The following is an 11,695-nucleotide window of genomic DNA, read 5'->3' on the forward strand; positions in this document are numbered from 1 at the left end:
TATAGTATTATAAATAAATGTGAACAATACAAAATCCAGCCTAAGAGGTGCACTGTTAATCCTGCTTTCTACACTTGTGGCAGCTGAAGAGGGGAAGTGATGCTGAAGAACCTCAAACTACTATTTCTGATGACAAAATACTTTATCCTTTTTGGAGATCGGGTACTGCTCACACATAATGTATAGGGCTAAATAATTGCTTGTTTCCTTGTGTACTTTTTTTTTTTACCCCCATCTGTGTAGGCAATAAATGGCCATTTTGCAACTGCATTTATTTCTGTCTTTCTTTTCCCATTTATTACTGATGTTTAGGACAATTAACTATGCAAATGCAAGACTCCATTTTGTTCTGATAATTTGCTACATAATATACAGAAGCCTCTTTGGAAAGAGGACCATATTTGTCATGAAACAAATTGGGAGCAAATTGATGTAGATTTGGTTGCACCAGTTTTCCTGTAATAAATGTTGCATGCATTTTTTATGGTCTCTAGAGACATTTGCACCTATCAAGAGATAATGAGACCATTCTTCTTGAAGTTTTTAGTGCAATACCTACAGTGGTGTGAAAAACTATTTGCCCCCCTTCCTGATTTCTTATTCTTTTGCATGTTTGTCACACAAAATGTTTCTGATCATCAAACACATTTAACTATTAGTCAAAGATAACACAAGTAAACACAAAATGCAGTTTTTAAATAAGGGTTTTTATATAGGGAGAAAAAAAATCCAAACCTACATGGCCCTGTGTGAAAAAGTAATTGCCCCCTGAACCTAATAACTGGTTGGGCCACCCTTAGCAGCAATAACTGCAATCAAGCGTTTGCGATAACTTGCAACGAGTCTTTTACAGCGCTCTGGAGGAATTTTGGCCCACTCATCTTTGCAGAATTGTTGTAATTCAGCTTTATTTGAGGGTTTTCTAGCATGAACCGCCTTTTTAAGGTCATGCCACAACATCTCAATAGGATTCAGGTCAGGACTTTGACTAGGCCACTCCAAAGTCTTCATTTTGGTTTTCTTCAGCCATTCAGAGGTGGATTTGCTGGTGTGTTTTGGGTCATTGTCCTGCTGCAGCACCCAAGATCGCTTCAGCTTGAGTTGACGAACAGATGGCCGGACATTCTCCTTCAGGATTTTTTGGTAGACGGTAGAATTCATGGTTCCATCTATCACAGCAAGCCTTCCAGGTCCTGAAGCAGCAAAACAACCCCAGACCATCACACTACCACCACCATATTTTACTGTTGGTATGATGATCTTTTTCTGAAATGCTGTTACTTTTACGCCAGATGTAACAGGACACGCACCTTCCAAAAAGTTCAACTTTTGTCTCGTCGGTCCACAAGGTATTTTCCCAAAAGTCTTGGCAATCATTGAGATGTTTTTTAGCAAAATTGAGACAAGCCTTAATGATGTTTTTGCTTAAAAGTGGTTTGCGCCTTGGAAATCTGCCATGCAGGCCGTTTTTGCCCAGTCTCTTTCTTATGGTAGAGTCGTGAACACTGACTGTTGTCCTGGGGTCTTTTGTGGCCTCTCGGATGAGTTGTCTCTGCGCTCTTGGAGTAATTTTGGTCGGCCGGCCGGCCACTCCTGGGAAGGTTCACCACTGTTCCATGATTTTGCCATTTGTGGATAATGGCTCTCACTGTGGTGAGAGTCCCAAAGCTTTAGAAATGGCTTTATAACCTTTACCAGACTGATAGATCTCAATTACTTTTGTTCTCATTTGTTCCTCAATTTCTTTGGATCTTGGTATGATGTCTAGCTTTTGAGGTGCTTTTGGTCTACTTCTGTCAGGTAGCTCCTATTTAAGTGATTTCTTGATTGAAACAGGTATGGCAGTAATCAGGCCTGGGGGTGACTACAGAAATTGAACTCAGGTGTGATAAACCACAGTTAAGTTATTTTTTAACAAGGGGGGCAATCACTTTTTCACACAGGGCCATGTAGATTTGCAGTTTTTTTTCTCCCTTAATAACGTAAACCTTCATTTAAAAACTGCGTTTTGTGTTCAATTATGTTATCTTTGACTAATAGTTAACGGTTTTTGATAAGCAGAAACATTTAAGTGTGACAAACATGCAAAAGAATAAGAAATCAGGAAGGGGGCAAATAGTTTTTCACACCACTGTATTCATATTGGACTGTTGTGCAAAACATGGATCTTGGACCAACTAAGAGTTCACTTGAGTGGAGAAGTGTAGGGCAAATAGAGATTACCACATGCACTGGTGTGTGATGGTATGCATAGAGCCCTCTGCACATAAAGTAAAAATTTTCTTTCACCCAGTCAAAAGTTTATAAAAGTTAAGCTTTCAGAAATGGTCATTCTGCTTTGTCTTGTAGCATGATCCTGTCTATATACTGTATCTAAATGATACCCTGCTATAAAGACAGGTTTGCTGTTTCAATACATAGAAATATTCTTATGAGTACCAGGAGATGGGCTCCTCTGTCTAAATCTAGCATATTTATTCTTACATTCTTTAACCTGTAAATGGTTTTGAAGCAAAGTGAAATGTGATTTATAATAAAATGTATACAGGATAATCCCCCAGGTCATGGAACTCTTAGAAGTTAAATGAAAAATTAATAAATTCATATTTTTGTAAGAGTGCAATATTCCAGTACATCTTTTAGTGAGTTGTGGCAACTGACATCACAAAGTACTATTTATAAGGATATGTTTTATTCGTTATCCCTCCTATAGTACTGAGAAATTCTGCAGTGATTATACATAATAAGCTGTCCCAGCAGATTTTACAATACAGGCTATTCATGACTGGTTTAGTAACAGAACATAAATGAACTGTCAATACATTCTAACAGTGTTTAAAAACATCACATTTAGAAAAATGTAATGACATTGCTGGAGAAACTTCTACAGCAACAAGAAAAAAAAGCACATTTGTTGCTAGATCTGAAAACCCATTATCCAGAAAGATATGAAATACACTGTAATTCTGATCGTTTTTTTATTTTTTCTTTAATCTTTATTAATACAGTAACTTGTCTTTGATATTACCTTATTGGACATCAGTCCAAGTAAATGCAAAAATATCGGAGTGGCTGATTCCTGTTTTTTTTAACATTAAGGAATAATGCTCCCAATTATAGAAAGATCTGTCTCCCAGGCTTTCTCGGTACAGGTATGGGACCTGTTATCCGGAAAACCTCAGGTCCCAAGCATTTTGGATAAGGGGTCTTTCTGTAATTTGGATCTTTTCCATTAAAACAAATAAGATTTCATTTTACAGAGAGAAAGGAAATCATTTTGGAAACCTTAAATTATTTGATTAAAATGGAATCTATGGAAAATGGGTTTTCTGTAATTAGGAGCTTTCTGGATAACAGGTTTTCAGATAACCGATCCCATACCTGTAATAGATTCCATACCTCTATAAATATATCGTAAAACTGTTTGAAAAAAATCTCTGTAAATTGGAAAACTCCACAGTGCTCTTAAAGAGTGGAAAAATATTAAATGCTATTAATAAAAAAACTAATTGTAGGACAGCAGTCACTATTTCTTAGCAAACATGTTTTTCTGTGATAAAGTAGCAGTTTATTTGCTTGGAATGTTGTGTAAATGGCATAACATTTTAATAAGATGCAACAAAAGTTTGCTGGGATAAATAATTATCAGTATAGTGAAGAATACGGAGAAAAGTTATTTTCTATAGCATATGTTTAAAGTCACAACATTGTACAACAGGGTGGAGTATATCTTGAGTAACAATTGTGTCAGATCCCCTTTTCTCCGGATATCTTCCAATTCTATGTATATTCAATTTTTTTCCCCTCGCCTGTAAGAAAAGTACAGTATTTACAGTTAAGTGTTATAGAAATCCTGTGGCACAAAGTTACAAATGGAGTGTTCCTAGAACACTGTAAGGTGCTGTATTCCTGCTTACAATGGTTATTTTCTGTCATGAAGTATGTCAGAGAGAGCAAAAGGTTATATTTCAGGCCTGCCATGCATGTTTAAAGTACATTTTCTATATTGTCAATAACATTTTGTGAGCAGGCACCTGAAAATATAAGCTGCAATGAGTGGTTATGCTTGAATATGCTCCCTTGAGTAAAAATAAAAAATTAAGGGATAAAGATCTTCATTTATTGTAACTCACAATATTAATAACGGTCAACTTATATTGGATTTTTTCTCAACTCTACATACACATTTAGCCCAATCATATACTGCATTAAAAAGGTTGAGCTGTGATGCTTGAATAGAACCCATTGGGTTCAGCATTTTGATTGATTCAATCAGTCTAAGGCAGTGGTCCCCAACCAGTGTTGCTCACCAACCCCTTGGATGTTGCTCGCAGTGGCCTCAAAGCAGGTGCTTATTTTTGAATTTCTGGCTTGGAGCCAGGTGTAATACCCAAAAGAACCTCCTGTAGGATGCCAGTTCATATAGGGGCAACCAAATAACCAATCACAGCTATTATTTGGTACCCTCAGGCACAGTTCTCATGCTTGTGTTGCTCCCCAATTATTTTTACATTTGAATGTGGCAAAAAAAAAGGTTGGGGACCCCTGGTCTAAGATATACAAACATCACTCATAGAATATACTGTATTTTTGGTTGCATTATACTGCTTTGCCATCTTAATAAATATTCCAACAGAATTAGACTAGTATTCAGGAACCTCAGTGTATAAACTCCGACTACTGATAGGACCTGAAAGGAGAAGATTACCCTGTATGAAAGAGGTTTCCCAAACTGGAGACGGGTGGAAACGTTCATGCCTATTTATAACATCGTTGATTGATTTGTTCGGAGTTTCAATAAATGAAGTTTATGCTTCCTAGAGCTACCTGTGATGCTGATCATTCTCCATTGTTACTAACTTGTGCTAAACTTGTGACCCTCCCTATCAGTCCAGCTGAGGCCTGGCAGAGGAACAGGACCAGAGGTAAAATCTACCAGAGCGTTTTATACGCTGCTCATGTACACACTTGCTCATTTCTGTTAAAGCCAACACTTATGAGTGTACACATACATAACAAATCAGTATTTAAGCAATTAAGATGACATACTCTTTTTGTGAATTAAATATCAGTACTTGAATCCATCTTGCTTCTGGGTCTACACAGACAATTTGTTTGTTCTTTAGAAAGACACTAAAAAAGGGGGGGGAAAACATACACATTCAAACATTTCAGTTAGTTATATATATGTTTGTGAGCAGCAAAAGATGCCTATGAATTTACTAATTCCCCTGTAATGCACTCTAGGCTGACCAATCTATCCAAAACACAAACAATTAATAGGTATGTTTAGACCAGCCAATTAGAATGTTTACAATGCTACTGCACAGAAAATTTAGCCCTCAATGTATTACATTCTGCCTAGAGATTAAAATTTGTACAGATGTTCTTTTGCTCTATGGCTGCAACAGTAGTTGTTGGAAACACTATATGCCTAATACCTATTAATCAGTTGTATTTCCTTTTTCTAGGATGCCTGCATTATTGTATGTTTAGTGTTTTGTATGTGGTTCAAAAACTGCAGTACCGCAACTTCTAGGGTCTATAGCAGTAGCTGAGGAGGCCCAGCCTAAAGGTCAAAGTAAAATTTTGGGTGGGGTGATGCATATTTCTGTTGCTATATACTCCTTGTAGTACAGTCTAAAGCAGGGGTTCTCAAACTTTTTAAACAGGGCCATTTCATGGCCCCTCAGACTGCTGGGGGGGCTGGACTATAATCCTCAAACTACGGACTCGCCCCCGCTGCCTGCTTCCCGCTCCCTGCTGCATCCTCAAACTTTGGCCTGCTCCTGCGTCCTCCCACTCCCCTGCTGTGTCCTCGCGCTCCCTGCTTCACCGCTCCCCACTGTGTCCTCCCCTCCCTGCTCCCCTGCTGTGTCCTCCCGCTGCATCCTTGTGTCACGTCACCTCAATGAGGCAGACAGGTGTTAGTCAGGGATGAGGATGCAGTGGGGGCCATGTAAATTACCTTGAGGGACCGGATCGGGCCCACAGGTTGTAGTTTGAGGATCCCTGGTCTAAAGTCAGTAAGGGTATGATTTAAGGTAAACGCTGATTTATTTCTGAAAGGCTAATACTGCAATTTTTTTTTATATTTAATTGTGACATTTCATATGGGGCTAGCCATACTCTTCATTTCCTAGGGTGCTACAACCATGTAACCTGTGCTCTGACAAACTTCAGTAACACTTTACTGCTGAGCTGCAAGTTGGAGTGATATCACCCCCCTCCCAGCAGCTGATCAGCAAAACAATGGGAAGGTAGCACGATAGCAGCGCCAAGTAGATTCAGAATTGCACATAATAGTAAAAAAAAATCTAAGTTCGGCTTGGGACTCCTCCAGTTACATGGGAGTAGGAGAAACAATACGCTATCAGAAAAGTTCTAATGTGTAGCACTGGCTCCTTCTGAAAACGCCGACACAATGCACTGATATGGCTGCCTACACACCAGTATTACAACTAGAAAAAATACATTTGTTGATTAAATAAATTAAATAAATAAAATTTTGAATGCTAGAGTGAATTATTTGCTATGTAAACAGTGTAATTTAGAAATAAAACGTACACCATAAAAACCATGACAGAATACCTTTAAGCTTCCCTTTTATGAATCCCATACCTTTCATCATCATCAGGAAAACAAGTTTGGAAAATAAATTAAAAGAACAACTTACAGCACCTCCTGTGTTCTGCATTTATAGCTTTCAGGAAAGACTTGAATACGATAAATGGAAGATGGCCTTTTTTTGGTCTGTTTCAAACACCTGCATTTTCTTCCAACCATAAGGCTCTCCCAAGGGAATCCTGTGAACATTTGTAAGTAACCTTTTCTAAATTTAGCATATATTAGATCAAGCACAAGGGACTGTTTTATTAGTACAGAGCAAAAGGAATAATTTGTAAACATAAGAATTATTTCTTTAAAATGGAGTCTATAGGAGATGTCCTTCCTATAATTCGGAACTTTCTGGATAATGGGTTTTCAGATCCTATACCTGTATATGTTATTAATTGTCCTATTCTCCTGCATATCCCTGATCTCATTATATTGGCTGTCTCTTGTTACCCTTTCTGTGTCTGTGTTTGTAATTAACTCTCCCAAATTAAATGTAATGATTTGGTGGGACTAAGTGGGTGCAGGCACCCTTGCTTTGAGTGCAAGTCCATGGGTGCATTTCCAGAATGTTATCAAAATATACACACCTATTTTCAGGAGAAAATTAGCCACCAAGTGCCAGTGTTTTACTACAAAATTCTTGTGTTCTATAAGTTAACAATTTCCCCCAAAACTTCTATGCCTCACTTAACATTAAACTCAGTGGCATAGCTAGGAGTTGATGGGCACACATTTTACGGTCCTTCTAACGTTTGCTAATAAGACGTTTTAGATAAACAAATATTGAAACTACATACATATATCAGTCAGTGCCCCACTGGGATCCATACATCTCTAGTCATTGGTTCACAGTTTCAACAGATAATCTTGCTAATGTGTGATTATCTGTAACAAATTGGAACCTGTCTAAATCTAAGAACAATTATGTTTTTAATATTATGGCAAAACCTATGATCACTACATAAGTCTTGCGAGCCTTGAAATCTGAAACATATATTTCTGACACAGGAGGATGCACACTGAGGGCTAAATATCAGGGCTAACTCTTCAAACAATTTGGCATAGAGATAAAAGAAGTAAATAAATAAATATATATATATATACCTGTAGCGTGTATGGTGCATATTGAATAAAAGTTACCAGATCATATAAAAAAATTAGGGACAATTCAAATAAATGAAAATTTCTGGGCTACACTGACTGAACAAATGATTGCATTTAAATTAAATGAAGTAGAATATACACATGATTTTTACAACATAAATATCCCACCAACATGCTTCTAGCATTTCTGGAATGGCAGGAGTAGGCTCAGCAAAAGAAGGAGGGGCACAGGTTGGAAACCCAAAAACTATAACTTCTATTTTAATGAACCTACCTGATATTAATGAGCAGCCTTCAAGTAAGAGTGCTAAGCACAGCAGGACAGCAATCCACCTCATTGTACTTTGTATACAGGTTATAATATCTCTGGGGTTTTCTAGTTTGCCTTTTCCTTTATAAGCAGCCAGAAAGGGGAAGTAATTAGACATTTAGAAATGTTGTTAATTTACAGCTCCTGTAATAACATGTGACTCAGTGATAAACTGTAATGCACTGTGTCACGCAATTTAGGGGCATTGCTAAGTGCACCAAGTACACCAGGGTTGTGAATATGATGCACACCACCCTATGCACCTCTTTTATTGTTTTATGCTCTCAATTTTATTTTATATATCCACTTTAATTTTCTCTCCTCTTTTCTATACCCCATCTTTTACAACTCTTCTTCTTCCTTTTCTTTTTCCTTTTCAATGTATCTTTGCCTTACTCTCTCTCACACAAGCCTCTCTTATCCTCTCCAGTTCTGCTCTCCCTTCTGGTCCTCTTTTTTCTTATCTTATTCTTTTTGACCTCCTCCACACTAGGCTTGAAAAATCTGATTGTTGTAGCTACACCCAGAGCCATTGCATCAGACCCGGTGCAGCCATACTAAGTGGCATCTGGCACAAATCTGCACATGTGAGCCATGGGAGTTTTTTTCTGGGAGATTAATTGCCTGCGGCAGTGAAGATTTATTGCAGAGGACTAATTTCCCCATGTGCCAGCAGCCTCACCAGTGCATGGCAACAGTACTTTATATTTTTTTTATTTTAAAATACTTTTTTTGGTGTTACTGTTCCTTTAAGTTGTATCTTTAACTTCATATGCTTTAACTCTCTCTCATTTCAGCTTTTTCCATATTTCTATTTATTTACATTTCTCTCCAGATTTCTCAGCCCCTCACCTCAATTGCTTTTTTCTTTCTCCTCTTTCCCCTTCTGCTTTCCAATTCCCTTCCCCTCTTTCTTAGTTTAACCTGATATTTTTTTGCATTTTTGCACCTTATTTCACATAGGCGGAGGCGGTGACTTTTTTGTTTAGGGAGGCTAAAGATGGGCTATACATAGACTGACCTAAAGCTAATGTGAGACTTAGTGAATTTGCTGCTGGTGTAAAAAATTAACGTCCCAACTACCTCTTGCCATTCATACTGACTTTCAAGGATTCTGTACAAAAGTGCGGGGGGGAGTGTTTTTTTTTTTTACCCTAAAATGCTTAGGATGTAAAAGTATTCATACATGCACTTCTGTGAGGGGATCTGCAAACATTTGTGTTTGTGATCAGTTAGCTTAAAGGGGTAGTTCAGTTCAGTTTAATATTTTTAATGGTTTTTCAGTTATTTAGCTTTTTGTCCAGCAGCTCTCCATTTGGTAATTTAGCAGCTATCTGGTTGCTAGGGTCTTATTTACCCTAGCAACCAGGTAGTGGTTTAAACAAGAGATGGGAATATGAATAGTTAAGGGGCCTACATGGAAAAATAAGTAATAAAAAATGATGATAATAAAATTGTAGCCTCACAGAGCAATAATTTTTGGCCCCCATTTGAAATCTGGAAAGAGGCAGAAGAGAAAGGCAAATTATTCAAGAACTATAAAAAAAATTAATTAGGAAGACCAATTGCAAAGTTGCTAGGAATAAGGCCATTTTATAACATACTAAAAGTTAACTTAAAAGTGAACCACCCTTTTAAATGTGTTCACGTTAGTTTTATAGCAAGAGGCAGTGGGTACTGACACCCCAGGCACATTTTATACAGTGAGACGCAGTCTGTATTTACAAAACCAGCACATTATATACAGTGAGATGCAGTCTGTATTTACAAAACCAGCACATTATATGCAGTGATAGTCAGGCCTTGGCACTATAACACTGGCATGGATACACAACATTGGCTCCACTGTAACTAACTAGAAATGAACAAAACAATGACAAAAATAAAAAAATAGTAAGTGCAAAAAACAACAACAACAAATGTATAAAAGCACAATGAGCTTTTCCGGGGGAAAAGAGTTAACTTACCCTCCATCTGTTAGGGTAGGGTATAGATTATATATTATTATAGATGTCAGGTCAGGCAAAAAACAATTTAATGTCAGCTAGTGATTCAGCCTTTAGAACTGTACAGTACCTGTGGGAGTGGGATGAAAACTGCAGCAAAAGTTGAGAGTTGGTTCTCAGGTAAAGTTACAGCTGCAGATTCTTCTTTTCAGTCTTAATTTCTGCACTGCCTTCAGTTTGTAATATCTCCCGAGCCCTGACAAAGCATCTGTGCTTTGATTGGTCAATTTTGCTGTCTGTCAAAAAAGCTGTGTTCTGATTGGAGAATCCACAAGAAGAATGATCCAATCAGAGCACAGCAGAACCGGAGCTTGCAGGAACAACAAATTTCCAGGACAGTGCTGAAATGGAGTGAGTTTTTTTTTTTTTTCTAATGTGCCAAGCAGGTTTGGGGAGGCTTAGCCTCCCCTAGCTTTATTGAAAATCCGCCTATGTTATTTCAATTTTATTTTCTCATCTTTTATCTAATTTTGCTATCCTTTTCCCCTTTTCTACTGACTGCCTTCTATTTCTCTAAAAAAATTCCCCAAACACTGGTGTACAATATCCATTAGTAGTCATACCTGAGCAGCTGTATCATAATATTTAAATTCATACATGGCACAGGCTGTTTTTCTATTTCTATGCCAATAGGTACTGACTGATAATTTCTGCTGTCTATGTACTCTCACAGTAAAGGTGACCATACACAGTGCGATCTGCTAGGGCCAAAACGATCAAATTAAAATGGCGGGTAAATAGGCCGTTGGACAGAGGACCGCATTAGCAGTCAGATTGTCCTGTTGGGCAGATAAAGCTGTCGAATCGTTCTGAAGGAACCAAATTGGCAACTGAATCCTGCCTGTGTATGGCCACCTTTAGACCCATCTCAGCAATGCAAGAATTGGATATGTTGGAAGGTGATCATTGAAGCTTCCTGACAGCATTTTCAATTCCTCTGGTAAACTCAGGCAAGGTATTAAGCTCTGACAGAAGATAGTAGGATAAAAATAAACAAGTAGTACCTGCTCTTGCTAGCAAATATAAATGCAACTGTGTGTTTACAGCACCCTCCAAAGCCAAATGAATCGGACTGGTGTTCCAGACTACCATAGGATCTTGGGGTGGTTTGTCCAGACCCAGGTAAGGTTCAGCCTAGGAGATTTCCTATCAGTCCATGATTTGTTTACCATCTATCTATACAGGTATAGGATCTGTTATTCAGATACCCATTACCCATAAAGCGCAGAATTCTCACAGTGGGTTTTATTGAGCAGGTGTGAAAATGTAGCCCTTCAGCTTGTGACATTACACCAGCTGCCAGTGAAATGCCATTGGCCAAGCCAAATACACTGACTTAATGGGCTTGATAAGATATTGACAGGAAATAAAGATTGTTACAGTTCTATACAAGTGAACTGAAAATATTTACTTGCCAGCGGGCAACCATAGCCAACTGCAGGACTGACATTCCTACAGTCTTTGTGAACAGGTAGGCACCATACAGAATTGTAAACAAAGAGGCAGCAGACTCAGCATCTCTGGGTGTGCTTCTAGCAATATAATAGAACCAGGTGCTTGACTTAATCTCATTTTTCACATTTGTGATGGCAAATACTACATAATTTGGGTATGCAGATGGAAAAATTGATCATTTCATACCCAGTTTCTATGGACT

The 11,695-nt window shown here is 38.0% G+C and overlaps 1 protein-coding gene across 1 annotated transcript; it reads right to left on the reverse strand.

Annotated features, from left to right (window-relative positions):
* Window positions 1-2,610: 2,610 nt before the first annotated feature.
* Window positions 2,611-8,127, reverse strand: cxcl13 (C-X-C motif chemokine ligand 13). Its single transcript, XM_031895092.1, has 4 exons — window positions 7,997-8,127; window positions 6,677-6,806; window positions 5,050-5,133; window positions 2,611-3,809 (listed from the first exon to the last, which is right to left on the reverse strand). The coding sequence occupies exons 1-4, from the start codon at window positions 8,058-8,060 to the stop codon at window positions 3,791-3,793; spliced, it is 297 nt and encodes a 98-aa protein (XP_031750952.1). The 5' UTR covers window positions 8,061-8,127; the 3' UTR covers window positions 2,611-3,790.
* Between the last annotated feature and the right edge of the window lie 3,568 nt (window positions 8,128-11,695).

This window comes from Xenopus tropicalis, chromosome 1 (assembly GCF_000004195.4).
Source record: "Xenopus tropicalis strain Nigerian chromosome 1, UCB_Xtro_10.0, whole genome shotgun sequence".
NCBI classification, from domain to species: Eukaryota; Metazoa; Chordata; class Amphibia; order Anura; family Pipidae; genus Xenopus; species Xenopus tropicalis.